A 17,295-nucleotide genomic window follows, 5' to 3' on the forward strand; every position below is an offset into this window, starting at 1 on the left:
ACCTCCTCCTTTGCTGGCTTCCCAGTCCCAGAGACTCTGCAGGGGATCATAGGCAGCTGTGGCAGGTCCTGTGGCCATCTTTTCTTTTCTTTTTTTAGTTGTTGGTGGACTTTTGGTTTAGTAGTTAATTAATATGCAGTGCTGAGAACAGAACCCAGTGCCTCACACATGCTGGGCAAGGCTGCAACCCCAGCCCCCTCTCGTGGCCATCTTATTCCCAAATTTCCTTGCAAGTGTCTGGTGCCTTTAGTCAGATAAGCTCTAAGAAGCTGCTGCCTTTGGTCAGATACGCTCTGAAAAACTTCTTTCAAGTTTAGTTGACTCTCCAATGTCTTCAGCTTAATATTCTTCCTATCATCCCTGAGGTCTGAGTAGGTCTGGGTCAAAACAAGGCAGGAAGGAATGGACAGAAGGGCACTAGAACAACAAGAGGAGGAGCATCAGGGGGCTGGGGAGCAGGGGAGAAGGGGAGATGGGGGAGACAGGGAGCTGGGGAGAAGGGGAGATGGGGGAGACGGGGAGCGGGGGCGGGGAGCTGGGGAGACGCGGAGCAGGGGAGACCAGGGACCAGGGGAGCTGGGGAGACGTGGAGCTGAGGAGACGGGGAGCAGGGGAGCTGAGGAGACGGGGACCAGGGGAGCTGGGGAGACGTGGAGCTGAGGAGACGGGGACCAGGGGAGCTGGGGAGACGGGGAGCAGGGGTGACGGGGAGACGGGGGAGACGCGAGACGGGAAGCAGGGGAGATGGGGAGCTGGGGAGACGGGGGAGCCGGGGAGCCAGGGAGCCGGGGGAGACGGGAAGACGGGGAGCAGGGGGAGACGGGGAGCAGGGGAGACGGGGAGCCGGGGAGACAGGGAGCCGGGGGAGACGAGGAGACGGGGGAGACGGGGAGACGGGGGGACGGGGGGGGGGACGGGGAGCTGGGGAGACGGGGAGACAGGGAGCCGGGGGAGACGGGGAGACGGGGAGCCGAGGAGCTGGGGAGACGGGGGGACGGGGAGCAGGGGGAGACGGGGAGACGGGGTGACGGGGAGCAGGGGGTGGCGGGGAGCAGGGGAGACGGGGAGCAGGGGAGACGGGGAGACGCGGAGCAGGAGAGATGGGAGAGAGAGAAGCTGCGGTGACGGGGAGCTGAGGCCGACCGGAAGTGGGGAGACGGGCCGGAGAAGGACGTTTTCTCTCCTGAGGTGCTTCAGTGCGTTGACCGGTTCCCGCCGGGGTCCCTGGGACCTTAGAAAGAACTCCCGCCGACATCCGCTCAGCTCGGGCCCCTTGGCGCCAGGTGCCGTTTCCGAGGCCGTGTTTCCTGCTACACCGCGGGCCTCCCGGAGCGCCGGGCGGCACGCTTCCGGCGCGGCACTTCCGGCGGCGGCGCAGTCTGACGGAGCTTGGGCGCCGGCCGCGTTCCAGCGGGTCTTCCTGGTGGTGCCGCGGTAAGGAAGGGCGCGGGCGGCCTGGTCGGAGCGCGTCCTGGCGCTGGCCCGCGTTGAACCCCGGGCTGTTCGGCTCCCGGCGGTGCCGGAAGCCAGTCCCCAAGGCGCTCCGTCGCGGGCCTCCCGGGCGGCCGCGGACAGCCGGACAGAGCCGGGGCGGGAGGCCCTGCCCCGGCGGCGCTGTCCAGACTGCCCGTCACCCTCCACACGGTCCAGCCAGGCAGCGTGGAATACCAGGGCCGAGGAGGGCGAGGGATGGGCCGGGGTCCCTGCTGGAGGTGGTTCCCGGCCCAGCGCTGGTTGAGGAGACGGGTCACCACTCAGAGAGCCTGTGCCCACCGCCTCTCGCTCTGCACTGAGCTCAGGCCGAGGCTGAGCCCGCCTCTCTCCCCAGGTCTGGCCCTGTACTGGGCTCCCAGGCTGGGGCGGAGCCTGGTGCCCCCCTCCGTGTGGACGTGATGCCCAAGCTGCAGGGGTTCGAGTTCTGGAGCCGCACCCTGGGGGGCGCTCGCCATGTGGTGGCGCCCATGGTGGATCAGAGCGAGCTGGCCTGGAGGCTGCTGAGCCGCCGCCATGGGGCACAGCTCTGCTACACTCCTATGCTGCATGCCCAGGTCTTTGTCCGGGACGCCAATTACCGGAAGGAGAACCTGTACTGTGAAGTGTGTCCTGAGGACAGGCCCCTCATAGTGCAGGTGGGCAGCAACCACGTCCCCAGCGGTGAAGCACCGTAGCCCTTCACACTGGCTAGTCCCAGCAGCCAGACACGTGTGGCTGAGCCCATCCTCCAGGTGCACCTCCCAGAGGCTTACCCCCCCTCCCTTGGAGCTGGCTCAGGCACTCATGAAAGAGTGCCCTGGATAACTGGAGCAACTCACAGCCCATGGCGTGACCTTGATGCTGCCTGTCACCCTCACAGGCCTTTCTTCTGGGAACAGTTACCAGAGACCTGTGCTGTTAGGAGAAGTCGGCACTAGCAGCTTCTGTTACTCATCAAGGAGAATTCTCTCGATCTGTAATGCACTCTCCTGTGGGGAGGGGACGAATCCCACTATCGTATTGTAAATGTTGGTAGGCCAGGATACTCCCAAGGATGGACCCCAGGACTACAACCATTGTGTCACAGTGGAACCCCTCACAGGATTGGGCAGCCTAGCCACTGAGGGACCTGAGCCTGGCTTGCCTCATGGGTATATTTCTTATTTTCAGTTCTGTGCCAATGACCCTGAGGTGTTTGTCCAGGCAGCTCTCCTGGCTCAGGATTACTGTGATGCAATTGATCTGAACTTGGGCTGCCCACAGATGATAGCCAAAAGGGGTGAGTTGGTATTCAGGGTCCTGCGATAGCCCTGTGGGGGCCCAGGCCCTGCCTCTGATCATGGCAGCAGCTGAGGCTAACAAGCAGTCCTTCCCTTGGTGTTCCTCAGTGCTGCATGGAGGCAGCCATTCTGCTGACTAGACAGGTGCACAGGCAGGGTTCCTTACTCTTTGATGAGTATCTCTGCAGAAATGTGGCATGCCACTGGGCTCAGCCTCTCCCTCCCTGAGCCCCTCAGTAGGCACTGCTGGTCCTGGCCCACGTGATGTGTGTACAGTGTCCTTTGAGCATGTGCAGCTGGGCAAATAGAGCCCCCAAGTCAGATGCTGGCACACTGCTTGGGTCTGTGATCATCCCCCTGCCCCACCCAGATGCCCAGCTATTGTTTGTCATTAGTTTATGCAGCCTGGCAGGGGGCTTATGGCCTGTGGTTGCAGGAAGGACAGGGATTGTGGGCCACCTTGTGGGAGGGTGCTGAGGCAGCTTGTACCCTGGCCTCACTGGGCCATGCTCATTGCTACAGGGCACTACGGCGCCTTTCTGCAGGAGGAGTGGGACCTGCTGCAAAGCATGAGTGAGTGGCCGCATGCCGCCAGGTGGGCAAGTGAAGGAGCCCCAGAGAAGCCCTGCAGGGCCGGGAGAGGACAGTGTGACAGAGTGTCCTGGATCACTCTGGCAGCTCCTGGCTGCTGTACCCTCCCTGTTGAAAAGAGGTGCCTGTGAAGAGCCACCTGTTCTGCACCAGCTTTCCCCTTAGAGCCAGACAGTAGGTGCTGGGAGTACCCTTGCTTGGCCACAGCCCCAGGGCCCTGTGGGACAGCCAAGTCTCTCAGCATTGGCCCCACGTCATGTGAACTTGTGAGGACAAGGGAAAGGCTGTGGTCACCTGCCCAGCAACCTGAGGGTGATGGCTGGGTGATGACCAGAGCTGTCCTCCAGGAGGCTGATGCAGCTCCATGGGGCCTGGGCTGTGGGGCTCAGCTGGCTAAAGTGGGATCTCAGAAACCATATCTCTTCCCAGTTCTGTTGGCCCATGAGAAACTCTCAGTTCCAGTCACGTGCAAAATCCGCGTCTTCCCAGAGATAGACAAGACTGTGAGGTACGCCCAGATGCTGGAGAAGGCTGGCTGCCAGGTGAGGGCTATGGCTTGCAGGCATGGGCGTCAGGGCTGAGGGCAGCCAAGCTCTCTGAAAGCTTCAGTGAGACAGGCTTCTGCCCTCTTGTCTGCCCTCCTTTTGGGGCCCTTGCTTGGAGGATTCAGGTGAGGCGTTTTCTGTGCTGGGGCTGGTGGGCTTGTCAGTGGCCTGACCCCATTGACTCCAAGACATCCACCCTGAGCTCAGTCCTGTGACAGATGCCATCTTGGCTCTAGGGTGTGGTCCCCATGGGAGTAGCTCTGGGGAGCTCAGCAGCCTGGAGGGCTAGGGAGGCAGGCCCCACAACTCTTGGTATATCTGGTCCCCTGTCCCTGTCCTCTGCATATTGAGCTCTGCCCCATGCAGGCTGGAGGGACTCAGCCTTGAGGGTGCCCTTCAAGGTGCTTAACTGCTGGGGTTGGACAGGATCCTAAGTGATCTTGGGGTAAGGCCTGGGCAGGAGACTCCATCTTCCCTTCCCCCTCACACTGGTCCCTTGTACACCTATGACCTTGGGTGGTACTGCTTCTTCCTGGCCTGGGCACTGGCTCTTTTTTTGGTACTGGGGATTGAACCCAGAGGGGCTTTACCACTGCCATATCCTATAACACTTTTTTTTTTTTTTTTTCCAGACAAGGTCTCACTAAGAGACCTTGCTTAGGGCCTTGCAAAGTTGCTGAGGCTGTCCTTGAACTCATGATCCTCCTGTGGGGTCTGACTGTGGACAGGATTGGGCATCCTTGGTGTAGCCTGGAGCAAGATCCCAAGGGCAAGGCTCACAGCGCCTTTGGCCCAGGACGGCTTTTTCTCTGTCTGGCTAGGGACCAGAGAAACTGAGGGAGGGGGTTCCCTGGAGTTGATCTGGAGGTTCAGTGGGTTGAGCTGGGTGCTGGTCTATCCTAGCTGCTGACGGTACACGGGCGCACCAAGGAGCAGAAGGGGCCCCTGTCAGGAGCAGCGTCCTGGGAGCACATTAAGGCTGTGCGGTGAGTGGACGGGGTGGGGAACACAGCCTGGTCTTTCATGGTGGGGCATAAACCCAGCTCCACACCTGGGGTTGTTCAGTACACCTGACTTTCTGTGACCAGTTGGGGTGGGAGGCCAGGCCCACGAACGTGGAGTTTGGGGCCTGTTTCCCCGTCTCTCCTGGGCCTTTCACTGCCCTGTTGGGGACAGCAGGGTCAGGCCTTTCTCCTCCTACAGGAAGGCTGTGGCTATCCCAGTATTTGCCAATGGGAATATCCAGTGCCTGCAGGACGTGGAGCGGTGCATCCAGGACACAGGCGTGCAGGGGGTCATGAGTGCAGGTGAGCAGGCGGATGCTCAGCCCCCTTCTTCCTTGATGCCCTGTTTTCATGAGCAGGCAGTCTGCTCTGATGGGCCTGCACTCTCAGACTAGGTTCCCTGGGCTGTTTCCAATTCATGACTGGCCAGTGAGCCAAGTGGTCAGTCCTATCCTCAGCAGGAGGTGACCCAAAGGGTGTCCTAGGCTTTCCTCTCCCAGCCCAGGGGATGGCCCCACAAGGCCTGCCTCCCTCCTGCCTGCAGAGGGCAACCTGCACAACCCTGCACTGTTTGAGGGCCGGAGCCCTGCCGTGTGGGAGCTGGCTGAGGAGTACCTCGACATTGTGCGGCAGCACCCCTGCCCACTGTCCTGCGTCCGGGCCCACCTCTTCAAGCTTTGGCACCACACGTGAGTCACACATCAGGCAGAAGCCAAGCAGGACTGCCCAGGCATCAATCTAGGGGCCCTGCCTCAGTGTCTGGGGCTTCCCAAAACAACTTGCCACCAATCTGGTGCGGAAGGGTCAGAGGCTTGCGGGCAGGCGAGAGCCTGGGTGGGAGGCACTGGCTCTGTGCCCTGTGTGCATCTCAGGGTGGTGGCTGGGGCCCAGGAGCAGGCTCAGCTCCTGTGACAGGTATCTGCCTTAGGCTACAGGTGCACCAGCAACTTCGAGAGGAGCTCGCCAGAGTGAAGACCCTGGAGGGCATCGCTGCTGTGAGCCGGGCGCTGAAGCTGCGGTGCCAGGCAGGTACGGGGCTGCGGGGCCCAGCCATGGTGGCCAGGCTCAGTCATGACCGGGTCTGGGCCTTTGCAGGAGGACATGTCGCGGCAGGAGGAGGGAGCCAGGCCCACTGGTGACCTGCCTTTCTTCCACTGGATCTGCCAGCCCTGCGTCCGGCCAGGGTGAGCACCTGGGCCACTCCACGGATGTGGGACTCACATGGGGACCTTGGTGTGGAGCAAGGCACATTTCCCGGGTGTTCCACCTGCTGCCCCTGGGGACCCGCCTGCTCTCTCTGGCTTTGGTGGAGGGTGCTGTCACTGAACATTTGGTTCCAGAAGCTACTTCCCCAAGCTCCTCTATACCTGGGGGATTTGTCCTTGGGGTCAAGACGTGGATTCTCTGGACTTTTCCTGAGCTCTTACAGCTGAGGCAGGCTATCGTTTGTGGCCACAGCCCTGCCTGGGCTTAGTGGCTTAGACAGTGGCACCTGAGGTTCAGACACCCTCCCAGGGAGGCCCCAGCCTCGTGCTAGCCACTCACCCCACCATATGTGTGTAGCTGCCCCCTGTAGTCCTACACAGGCCAGCCCCTGCCTGGGCACCCTGAGAATGGAGCTGGCCAGGGTGCTTTGTAGATTCACATATGTCCTGTGCACTAGTGCCCACCATAGCTACCCAGCCCCTCCTCACCCTCGGACCCCCTCCAGAGGCTCTGACCCATGTGGCTGTGACTAGATGATCACCTCTTGTGGGTGTCCTTGGCTCTGCTCACTGCCCTTTCTCTCCAGGCCCAAGGAGAGCACCAAGGAAAGCAGTGGTGGCCGTAGCAAGAGGGCCCTGGAGGAAGAGGAGGGTGGCACAGATGGCCTGTCCAAGAACAAGCAGAAGAAGCAGCTGCGGAACCCCCACAAGACCTTCAACCCATCTCTGAAACGTGAGCACCCTGCAGTGGCTGGGCAGGAGCAGTCAGGCCACCCCAGAGGCTCTTCTCAGCCTGCCTCTCATCCACAGCTCCAGAGCCAGAACCAGATGCCTGGCTTTCCTTCCCACACTCCAGGGGCTTGGAGTTGTCACAGTTGTAGTGCTGTACTGGGGGAGTGGCGGGGTGTGGACAGGGGACACATCTACTACAGTGTGTGTCAGATGCGGTTGTGGGGCGAGTCCTCAGCTGGGTGTTGTCCAGATGGCCACTGGGAGCCTTGGGTTACTGAGGATATCCCTGGCCAGCAGAGCACTGGGTATGCCCCAGCCTTGTACAGGGATGGCCTGAGTAGCTCTCAGGAGCCCTTGGGAAGTGTTCTGAGGTCTCTGCAGCAGGCTGTGAAGGAGGTCAGATTAGGGTGAAAATGCTCCACCTCACAGGAAGACCTGATTCACAGTTCCAGGAGGCCTCAACCTAATGTGGCCTTCCCCTCAGCAACCTAGGCCAGACCATGTAATGTCTCTCGGGCCTGGATACTCTGATGCCTGCTCACATCTGAGTAGCTGCCACAGAGAGCAGAGCTTGGGGCCGAGTCCTGATTTTGGCCTTCTTGCTATGGAGACACAGCCAAGCGCACCAGAGCCCTAGTACTGGGTGGGGATGGGATAAGGCAGCTCTTCCTGTTAGGAAGAAGCCCCCCCCCCCCCCCCCCCCCCGCTTCCTGTTTGTTTTCTAGCAAAATGCTCACTGCATTCTGCCACCATCCCTTACTTACCCAGACGTAGCCAACCCATATCCTTTGCCCCCGAGCCCCCGGAGCCCAAGTAAGCTTTGTGGAGGTGGACACTCAGCCCATCTCTGGCTTTCATTCAACCAGCATTTCTTTTTGTTCTTTTTTCCAGCAAAATATGCAAAGTGTGACCAGTGTGGAAACCCAAAGGTTAGTCCTGGCAGCCTGCTGCCCAGGAAGTGGTGGGCAGTGCAGACTACCCCAACATTGTCTCAGAGGGTCCCTGTGTTGCTATGGGGCTGGTACTGTCCAGCTGGGAGGACAGCCATGGGGTGACCTGGCCTGGGGGGGGCAGTGCCTTTCTGTGCTGATTCCCAGGGCTGTGACCAGGCCATGGGGCTTCTGGCATAGGCTTCCAGATGACTGGCCTCACCTCACTAGCTTTCCTGTGCCCAGGGCAACAGGTGTGTGTTCAACCTGTGCCGGGGCTGCTGCAAGAAGCGAGCCTTCCGAGAAACAGCAGATTGCCCAGGTGAGGGAGTGTCTCCACCGTCAGCCCACCACCTCTAATGGGCATCTGGGCCTCCTGACCCCCAATCTCTTCTTTTCCAGGTCACGGATTACTTTTTAAAACCAAATTAGAGAAGTCTCTGACTTGGAAAGGGACCCAACCTGGGCTGCAGGAGCCTCCACAGACAGGGCCTGGAGCACCAGGTGGCTTCTCTGAGGTTGTGGGCAGTGCCCTGGCCTGAGGAGCCAGCAGGAGCCACCCCCACTCCGGGCCTGCAGCTGAGGCCTGGACACTTCTTAAGGAACTGCCTTTACTCAGGGAATCTCCTGCTGGTTTACATAGAAGGACATGCCGACATCCTCCCTGGCCCATACTGGGACCTGGCGATGCTGCACCCAGGCAGGCCCAGCTTGTGTGTTCAAAAGCGAACAATAAATCATTTCAGAGACACATGTGCAGACAGCCAACAGCCTATGGCCACCACCCTTCCAGACCCAGGGAGGCCCGGGGCTAGGAGGGCATGATTAGAACCAGCAGGGACCTAGGAGTCTGAGAAAGAGTGAAGAGGCAATACACTAAAGCCTATGCAGAACACAGCTGGGAAATTAGGGCTTCACCCAACCTCCCCCAAGAGTCTCCAGAGAGCATTCCACAGGAGACCTGGTGACAGCTGGAGGGGGCCCACAGAAGCCAAAAGCAACCCAGGTGCGATCAAGTGGCCACAGCAGGAAGCAGAGCCAGAGCGACCATCAGTCTACTCTTTAATGTATGCTGCAGTTGACAGTCTGCAATCCAAACAACACGTGAACAGGAAGGGTGTGGGAGACCGTGCTGCCAGGCAGGAGCCTGGGCACTGCATGGAGTCTGTTCCCTGGGCATGGAAGCCCATGAGGTCGGTCCTTTGTGGCCATCGTAGGCACCCTGTCTGCCTCCGTAGGCCCTAGCACAGAGTCCTGCCAGGTGGAGGGACACATAGAAGCCTGGCTAGAAGCTCAGGAGTGGCACCCAGAAGTCAGGCTGCTCAAGCTCCTCAAGGCAAGCAGGCAGGAAGCCCAGGAGCATGTCCAAGGGGGCAGGGAAGGGGTGTGCAAACCATCCTGGAGGCCGCTGGGTGCCCCTCACATGTTGGTGCTCATCCGGGACTGGCTGTTGGCCGGAGTCAGCTCCCCCTGGCTCCCTTCTCTGGGAGGGGACTGCAGTGGACAGGAGAGAGCTCAGCCAGGGGATGCACAGGTGCTGCCCGCTCCCTGATGCCCCCAGCTGCTCACCTTGACGTGGATCTGGTTGCGCAGCACAGCTGCCCTCAGGATCATGGCCTTGGCACGTCGCTGGAACTCCTTCCCCATCAGCAAAGACTTCTCAAAGGTGGTACTGCGCTGATCCACATCCCGAGCATACAGGATCTGTGTAGGAACAGGTTTAGTGGGGCCAAATAGGGGCCCAACAGGCACCTTCGGCCCCACAGCCCCCTAGCCACCTTGCTATGCGAGTCGATACGGGCGTTAATGAGTCCTTCCAGAATGAGCTGTGTGAGCTCATCCTCCAGTGCTGCCACTGTGGTGTTGAAGGCTGCGGCCATCTTGTGCATGTCAGCTGACACGTAAGGGCTGAAGTACTGTGGGGGCAGAGAGAGCACCAGCTGCCTGCCGCTCTGGGGCACGTCCATCCCCACCAGCCTCTGCCTGCCCTACGCCTACCTGGATGAGCGCACGATTGCGGATCTGGGTGTACAGAGTTCTGACGTGGGGAGCGAGGTACATGTCCAAAAGCAGGTTGTCCTACAGAGGAAAGCTGGTTAGGGACCTTGCTGGACAGAATCCAGCCAGCAGGGCAGGACCTTGCCCCTCACCTTCATCTCATCCAGCATCTTCAGGCATGAAGCGTATTTGGACTCATAGAATTTAAAGATGATGTCTCGGACCTGTGGCTCCAGCTCCAGGAATAACTTGAAGGAGCTGCAGATGTCAGAGTGCTCAGCCCCACACCTCCACCTGCCCTCTCTACCCAGAGGGCTGGAAGGGCTCCACTCCCCAGGCACAAGGCTGAAGGGCCCCACACCCCACCCACCTGCTGGAGATGACATTGCGCTGCAGTTCCTGCCGGTCAAATGTGGCCAATGCGCACAGACCTCCATAGATGGCCACATTGCTGGGGGAAAGTAGCTGAGGGGCATAAAGGGAGATGGGTTCACTGATGACCTGGCCCATCACCTAGGTGTTCTACTCAAGAGAACACCTAGGACCCCATTCAGAGGAGACCAATGATGTGATCTGGACGCCCTCACCTCAGGGAAGTCGCAGTGATCGAATGAGGCCAACAGGAAGCACTTGGCAGCCTGCTTGTATTTGCGGGCAGCCAGCTCGGCCAAGCCTAGAGAAGGGGCAGTGAGGGAGAGGGTGGCGGCATTAGGCTGCCTGGAGCTGCCAAGAGGGCCTGGCCATCAGTGGTGCCCCCCAACCTAGAGACAGTCCTAACTGGGAAGCAGAAGTAACTGCACACTCCAGATATGCCTCCTCAGGCAGGTGCCCAGGGCCTTGAACTGCTGCCGCCTGCATCAGACACCCAGGCTCGGAGACACCAGCTGGGCTGCCAAAGGCAACACGGTGGCTTGTCCCAGGCACATGCTGGCAGGTGTCGCCTTGGTGTGTGGGTTTGGGACACATGCATCCAACGCTGCCCTGCAGCCTTGCAACAGCTCCCAGCTGTGAGACGGGGCACACCCTCTGGGTGGCGAGGGCCTCACCTGCAGCACACTTGAGCTTGGTGAGGACGCCTTGGGTCTGGCTGTCCCGCTCTCCACGCTGCTGCAGGGGAAAGCCACGTGCCTAAGAGGGCTGCGCCCCTCCCCTCCTCATCTGGGGAGCCCGGGGCCCAGGCCCCAGCCCCAGCCTGAGAGGGGCATGAAAACAAAAGGGTCGTGGGCAGGCTCCCACAGCAGGGTCTCCCAGGAGGTGGGCCCTACCTCAGCAATCTCTGGGGTAGACTCAGCCTTGCTGACATAGCTCAGCACATGAGACCAATTCTGCAAGTAGACGCTGACCTGGAGAACAAGGGGCAGGGCCACACTGAGCCTGGGCTGCTACCTCCTGGCTACCCAGTGCTGCCCCCGGCCCGCCACAGGCCCACCTTGATGACGTTGAGGCACATATTGATGACATGCTTGGCACTCGTACAGTAGTCTCGGGCGCGGGAGTAACACTTGAGAGCATTGCTGAGGTCTCCACAGTCAAGGTAGTGGTCACCCAGGTCATCGTGGCCGCGCCTGTAGACCTGGCTGTGAGTGGACACAGCAGGGGGCCAGCTGGGCCCAGACAACCCCTTCCCTGGGCAGGCCAGCACCTGATGCTCTCCTTGATGGAGTTGCCCTTGTAGTTCTTCAGGTCTGTGTCCAACTTCTCTAGCTTCAGCAAGGCCTTCTTCCGAGTGGCCTCCACCCAGGCTGTGTCCAGAGGTGGGGGCTCCACACCACTCTCAGGGATGGCGTCGGGGGCATTCTGCAGCTCCCTGAGGGAGGACCTGGCCATCAGGACGCCGACGGTCACAGGGGCCAATGAGGTGGGCGGATGTTGCCAGCCACAGACAAGCCCTCAAGAGGCTCGTTCCCAACCCCAGCTAAAGGGCCACCTGTACCAGGAGCACAGGGACAACTGCTGACCCAGGAGCCCTCGGCTGAGAGGGGAGACCTGGCCAGGGGAGTGGCTTCCAGGAGAGGACTATACTCCATGGGCTCCCCTGGAACATGCAGGCAGGTGCAGCTCCTTCAGCCGGAGAGGTAACACAGTGGCTTGTCCCAATCACATGCTGGCAGGGGTCACCTTGGTGTGTGGATTTGGGACACACGCATTCAACAATGCCATCCAACAATGAGCAGGGCCTGCGCAGCCTGCCCCTGCACTGCTTACCACGTGCGGGAGTGCTGCTGTGTCACTGCGCAGCTAGGGCACTGGGCATGGCAGGAGCACAGGAAGGCCCCCCCATCCAGGCCAGTCCCAAGCAGGGGGCACACCACATCCAGCCCCGGACACTTCCCACCACAAACGCCTTTTTTACCAAGGCCCTGGCCTTACCTGGTGGCCTCCGAGAGCTTCCGATGTATCTCCTCATACATATCCACATTGAAGGTCCTCTGCACGAAGGAGAGGGCCATCTTCAGGGCTTCCACCCGCAGTGGGGGGCAGTGGTCAGCAATGAACTGCAGCCGCTCAATGCGCATCAGCCCACTGTAGCTGGCTGCATACTGCTCCAGATCCTAGCACAGGTGTGAGAGGAAAGCAAACAGAGGGTCGGACAGTGCATATAAGGCAAGGTCCCATATCCCAAGCCCAGGGACAGCAGACGGAGAAGTCTGACTGCCCACAACAGGCACTGGACCTGGTGGTGCTGAGACCACTGGGTGGGTGGAGACCCCATGGTAGGGCTCTGCACCTCATGGCACTTATTAGTACTGGACTGGACTGAGCAGCCAACGGCATTTAACAGGTTGAGTCTCCCTGGAGATGAGACTCAACAGTCAGGGCTACTCCAGGTGGGTGAGAAGTGGGTGCAGGATGTCAGGCTAGGCTGAGAACCCAACATAAATGAGTGACGGAAAGCTGAAGAGTCCCAGTTCAGAGAAAGACCAGAAAAGTCACTGAAAAGTCACTGATGTCTGCCTAGGGAGCAGACTGCAGTGGGACTCTGGCCTGGACACCCAGCAGGACTGCGATGGCCTCTCCCCGGCCGGGCTCTGTACCAGGGTGGGGTTCTCCACCACGTAGTTGACATCAGGCGCATTCTGGGGATCCTCCTGGGGGTCCACATCAATCTGCATGGGCTCCACAGCCCCCTGTAACATAGGTCAGGCATCTTAGGCACCTTCAGCTCTCAGGTCCTTCAAAACATAGCGCACCACTCCCCGACCAGTGCTGCCCTCCCCAGCCCCTGCTCGACGGAGCTCAAAAGAAGCCCCTTGGCTGGCTGGCTGCCCAGGTTTGAGGGGGAAAGCAGACATCAGGTGGGCTTGTGTTCCCAGCCACCGCCTTCACCCCAGAGGCAGGAGGACCCCCAGAGGCTCTGTCCTGAACAGCCACACGGAGGTGAGGGCCGCGTCAGGGGGAGGGAGAAAGGGATTATCGGGTGGCGCAGGGCCCGCGGGGAGGGCAGGGCCTGGCGGACACCTCGGAGAGCAGCGTGCAGGCCGACAGGCTGACGCTCAGGCTGCAGTCCCCGGCCGTGCCAGGCCGCAGGTCGGAGGCCGACGAGGAGACCGAGCTGGGCGCAGGGCTGCCCGGCATCGCGACCTGACCGCAGCCCGCCCGGCCGGCGGCCGAGGAGCGTTGGCGCAGGGCGGAGGAGGGGCCGGGTCGTGCGCAGCCCGCGCGGCCGGTCCACGTTGCGCGCGGAGCCTCAGCCCGGCAGCCTCCCGCCCCCCTCGTCCTCCCCGCGGCCTCCCGTCCTCCCCGCGGCCGCTCCATCGCCCTCGAGGCCTCCCGCCCTCCTTCCCAGGGCCTCCTCGTCCTCCCCGTGGCCCCGGGGCCTCCTCGTCCTCCCCGGGACCTCCCGTCCTGCCCGCGGCCTCCCGCCTTCCTCGCGGCCCCAGGCCTGGAGGGCGCGGGCGCGGCCTCGGCTCATCACCTGCAGGTTAAACACCTGAACCGGCAGCGGCATCTTCCACCACCCCTCCGCGGCGCGCCGTCCACTTCCGGGGCGACGCGGCTGCTGCTTCCGGGTGGCAGGGCGGGGCTGGGCGCGGGCCACTCTTAAAGGGGCCGTGGGCCGCGCAAGCCGGTCCCCGGCGCCGGGGTCGCGGCGGCCGCATGAGCCGCGCGCGGGGCGCGCTGTGCCGGGCCTGCCTCGCGCTGGCCGCGGCCCTGGCCGCGCTGCTGCTGCTGCCGCTGCCGCTGCCGCTGCCACACGCGCCCGCCCCTGCCCCGGGCCCCGGCCCGACCCGCGCCGCTCCCCGCCTGCGGCCCGACGACGTCTTCATCGCCGTCAAGACCACCCGGAAGAACCACGGGCCGCGCCTGCGGCTGCTGCTGCGCACCTGGATCTCGCGGGCCCGCCGGCAGGTGCGCGCCCCGCCGCGCCCTCGGCTCGCCGCCGCACCTGCGCGCCCGCCTGCGCGGGCCCCGGGCGCGGGCGCCTCACGGCTCCTTTCTCCCGCAGACGTTCATCTTCACCGACGGAGACGACCCCGAGCTCCAGCTGCTGGGAGGTGAGCGCGCCCTGCGTCGGTGCTGCCGCGCGTCGCCGGGTGTCGCGCGTCCCTCGAAGGGTCCAGCCCCAGCCGCCCCGTGGCAGGAGCTGAGGCACTGGCCAGGTCACACGCCAGCAGAGGGAACAGCCAGGACGCCCACCCGCCGGCCAGCGCCCGGGGCCCCATGTTGCCGGCCAGGTTCTGTTCCCCCGCCACTGCCACTGCCACTGCTAGGTTTCCCGGGGCCCCTGGCCAGTGCCACGTCCTCTGCCCGACAGGGAACGTCCCTTTCAGGTCTGGTCAGGGCTGCCCCTCCGCGAGCCGTTTCCCAAGGGCTGCTGGACTCCCAAGGGCCGGTTATGTGTTCAGTCCCGGCTGAGCGAGGCTGAGCTCGGGCCGCATCTGGACGTGGGCCGGGCGGCCGGGCACCGCGCTCTGGCCTCGACCTCAGGGGTAGGCTGGGCGTCCACCCTCCACTTCCCCTCTGCCAACTCAGCAGGCGGCCGCGTCGTCAACACCAACTGCTCGGCGCTGCGAACCCGCCAGGCGCTCTGCTGCAAGATGTCCGTGGAGTACGACAAGTTCATCGAGTCAGGTCGCAAGTAGGCGGTGGTGTTCCCCGCTCCCCCAGGGAACCCAGGGTGAATGGTGGGGGCCCTCTCAGCCACCAGCCCCGTGTACACCACTGCCCTCCCTGCAGGTGGTTCTGCCACGTGGATGATGACAATTACGTGAACCCCGAGGGCTTGCTGCATTTGCTGTCGGCCTTCTCTCCCAGCCAGGATGTCTACCTGGGGAGGCCCAGCCTGGACCACCCCATCGAGGCCACTGAGAGGGTTCCTGGAGGCGGCACTGTACGTGGTGGGGCAGATGGCCTGAGGATGGCGCTGGGGGTCAGGGCTGAGGAGCTCTCTCCTGGGCAGTCTGACCAGAGCTTCCTGTCTCCAGGTGACCACAGGCAAGTTCTGGTTTGCCACTGGTGGGGCCGGGTTTTGCCTGAGCAGGGGCCTTGCTCTCAAGATGAGCCCGTGGGCCAGGTGAGTAGGGGCCCAGCTGCTGGTGCTGGGAGGCGGCGGGATTGGGGTGAGGGCTGAAGCAGCTGACCAGCCTTCCCCGCAGCTTGGGCAGCTTCATGAGCACTGCTGAGCGGGTGCGGCTGCCGGATGACTGCACAGTGGGCTATATTGTGGAGGGGCTGCTGGGTGCTCGCCTGCTGCACAGCCCCCTCTTCCACTCCCACCTGGAGAACCTGCAGAGGCTGCCACCCGAGGCCGTGCTCCAGCAGGTAGGCCCTGGGCTCCCTGGCGCCTCAGTGGGCGCTTCTGCCCCTGGGCCTGCCCCACCCTCCTCCATCACCCTGGCTGGCCAGCCCATCACCCAGGTGCTCTCCCAGCTGAGCAGGAGTACAGGGCTCAGCCTTGGGACTTCTGTGTGGTCAGGGGGGGACCCTGGCCAGGTCATTTTGTTACTGGGCACAAGGTCATCAGGTAAAGAGTCCCTGTGCATCTTCCCCGGGGTAGGGGTAAAGGAGAAAGGGCTGGCCCTCCTGTCTGCTTCCTTTTCTCCCAGGTCACCCTAAGCTACGGGGGTCCCGAGAACCCACACAACGTGGTGAACGTGGCTGGAGGCTTCAGTCTGCAGCAAGACCCCACACGGTGAGCAGGTGGGGGGCTTTGGGCCCCCGGGGCTCGTGTTGGCCCACAGTCTTGACTTCGATTTCTTCCTTCGCAGGTTTAAGTCTGTGCACTGTCTGCTGTACCCAGACACGGACTGGTGTCCCCTGCAGAGGAGGGGTGACCTCACCTCTCGGTGACTGAGGACTCCTGGTGGCTGCCCCCAGGTGGGCCTGGTTGGCTTCCTCTTGCCACCAGTACAGGTGCTGGGCAGATGCTCTGCTGGCCTCCCGCAATCTCTCAGCAGTCTCAGGGGCCAGGTGCTCGGATGAGCGAGGACCACCAAGTCCCGTGCTCTGGCTGCCCAGGGATGGAAGGAGGAGTGATGGGAGGAAGGTGGTGCTGCTGGGCCCACAGGCATCTCCCCAGCCCAGCCCAAGCATCACGCTTGCAGGGAGGGACCTCTGCCCAGCATCTGGACACCCAGGCTCCCAGGCTATGGCCTCCCTGCTCACCTGCAGAAGGGCCAGGCAGGCAGGATGCTCAGGAGTGGACTCCAGGAGGACTGTGGGCAAGTGAGGGGGCTTTCCCTGTAGGCCTCATGGGCACCTCCCCACACAGACCGCTCGGTAGGGCCTGGGGCCAGCGTCAGGGCGTGTTCTCCGTAAAGCTGCACTTGCAGCCAAGAGCCTCCAGGGCTGGCCTCCCCTGGGGCCCTCAGGATGCCCTTCCCCATTCTGCTGGACACTCAGGTCTTCCAACGGAGCTCTGTCCTTCCTGCCCTGGCCAGGGTTCCTAACGCAGCCACAGTCAGGGAGCCCCGGCGTCAGGAGTGCAGCGAGTGCAGCCTCCCGTCGTGCTCATTTGGGCTCCTATTTCAGTGGACACCCGCAGGTGGCAGCTCGGCCCTGCAGTCCTCCCCACAGCCACCCTCCTGCCCAGCTCGACTCCCTTCAGGCTCCGACGAGAGCTTTTCAGGCCTGGTCCCAGGCGCTCTAGCTGCCCTCTCAGCGCGTCTCGAAGCAACTGCCTTGTGTGCGTCTGCACAGGTGTGCACTCCCACGTGCGGGTGGCTGAGAACGGATGGCCCCGGCGGGCATGTGTGCACGTGTGCAGAGGGTGTGCACTCGCTAGCCGTGGGTCAGCTTAGGTGCTCACGTGGGGTGAAAGCGTGTGTCCTGTGCTGGGGAGCCTGCCTTACACTTAGAACACCATCCCTTTCCCAGACCTGGGCCATGACGCCACAGCTCAGGCAGCTGTGGGATCTGATGTGGGGGACCCTGGGCTCCTAGCTGCGTTGCCAAGCCAGGGTGCTGGCCCATGTGTTGCATTAAATGCTTTTTCCACTCGGGATATGTACACCTTGCGATCGGTTCCTGGGACCCAGCCCCTGTGCGTTGGAGCAGCTGTGTGGAAGGCAGGGAGCCACACCATGTGGCAGGTCAGA

At 62.3% G+C, this 17,295-nt stretch overlaps 3 protein-coding genes across 11 annotated transcripts; 2 read left to right on the top strand and 1 right to left on the bottom strand.

Moving 5' to 3' along the window:
• The first annotated feature begins 1,356 nt into the window (after nucleotides 1-1,356).
• Dus1l (dihydrouridine synthase 1 like) lies at nucleotides 1,357-8,512 on the top strand. Of its 4 annotated transcripts, XM_046463245.1 has the most exons (14): nucleotides 1,357-1,434; nucleotides 1,829-2,129; nucleotides 2,644-2,752; nucleotides 3,276-3,326; nucleotides 3,774-3,886; nucleotides 4,793-4,875; nucleotides 5,093-5,196; nucleotides 5,438-5,582; nucleotides 5,822-5,918; nucleotides 5,989-6,077; nucleotides 6,686-6,831; nucleotides 7,722-7,759; nucleotides 8,006-8,081; nucleotides 8,162-8,512. In XM_046463245.1, the coding sequence occupies exons 2-14, from the start codon at nucleotides 1,893-1,895 to the stop codon at nucleotides 8,299-8,301; spliced, it is 1,428 nt and encodes a 475-aa protein (XP_046319201.1). In that variant the 5' UTR covers nucleotides 1,357-1,434; nucleotides 1,829-1,892; the 3' UTR covers nucleotides 8,302-8,512. The 4 variants fall into 4 exon arrangements, with proteins under 4 accessions (XP_046319201.1, XP_058441221.1, XP_046319203.1 ...); XM_046463247.2 differs by lacking the exon at nucleotides 1,357-1,434 and having other exon boundaries at nucleotides 1,992-2,129; nucleotides 2,354-2,752; XM_046463248.2 differs by lacking the exons at nucleotides 1,357-1,434; nucleotides 1,829-2,129 and adding an exon at nucleotides 2,198-2,225 and having other exon boundaries at nucleotides 2,354-2,752.
• A 292-nt stretch (nucleotides 8,513-8,804) lies between these two features.
• On the bottom strand, nucleotides 8,805-13,825 carry Gps1 (G protein pathway suppressor 1). Of its 4 annotated transcripts, none has more exons than XM_046463243.2 (14): nucleotides 13,674-13,825; nucleotides 12,793-12,885; nucleotides 12,128-12,309; nucleotides 11,400-11,564; nucleotides 11,187-11,322; nucleotides 11,023-11,100; nucleotides 10,804-10,861; nucleotides 10,345-10,430; nucleotides 10,128-10,222; nucleotides 9,910-10,015; nucleotides 9,758-9,838; nucleotides 9,538-9,675; nucleotides 9,329-9,463; nucleotides 8,805-9,253 (listed from the first exon to the last, which is right to left on the bottom strand). In XM_046463243.2, the coding sequence occupies exons 1-14, from the start codon at nucleotides 13,704-13,706 to the stop codon at nucleotides 9,179-9,181; spliced, it is 1,461 nt and encodes a 486-aa protein (XP_046319199.1). In that variant the 5' UTR covers nucleotides 13,707-13,825; the 3' UTR covers nucleotides 8,805-9,178. The 4 variants fall into 4 exon arrangements, with proteins under 4 accessions (XP_046319199.1, XP_046319197.1, XP_046319196.1 ...); XM_046463241.2 differs by having other exon boundaries at nucleotides 11,400-11,576; XM_046463240.2 differs by having other exon boundaries at nucleotides 10,804-10,864; nucleotides 11,400-11,576.
• Nucleotides 13,818-17,199, top strand: Rfng (RFNG O-fucosylpeptide 3-beta-N-acetylglucosaminyltransferase). 3 transcript variants are annotated; one of them, XM_058585244.1, is made up of 9 exons: nucleotides 13,818-14,107; nucleotides 14,205-14,253; nucleotides 14,732-14,837; nucleotides 14,936-15,089; nucleotides 15,184-15,272; nucleotides 15,355-15,520; nucleotides 15,805-15,890; nucleotides 15,967-16,075; nucleotides 16,730-17,199. In XM_058585244.1, exons 1-8 carry the CDS (start codon nucleotides 13,856-13,858, stop codon nucleotides 16,046-16,048), a joined length of 984 nt encoding a protein of 327 aa, XP_058441227.1. In that variant the 5' UTR covers nucleotides 13,818-13,855; the 3' UTR covers nucleotides 16,049-16,075; nucleotides 16,730-17,199. The 3 variants fall into 3 exon arrangements, with proteins under 3 accessions (XP_058441227.1, XP_058441225.1, XP_046319233.1); XM_058585242.1 differs by having other exon boundaries at nucleotides 15,967-17,199; XM_046463277.2 differs by having other exon boundaries at nucleotides 14,735-14,837; nucleotides 15,967-17,199.
• Nucleotides 17,200-17,295: the final 96 nt, after the last annotated feature.

The sequence above is a fragment of the Marmota monax genome, unplaced genomic scaffold (assembly GCF_021218885.2).
Source record: "Marmota monax isolate L192 unplaced genomic scaffold, Marmota_monax_Labrador192_F-V1.1 WCK01_AAM20220418_F8-fsc00220, whole genome shotgun sequence".
NCBI lineage: Eukaryota > Metazoa > Chordata > Mammalia > Rodentia > Sciuridae > Marmota > Marmota monax.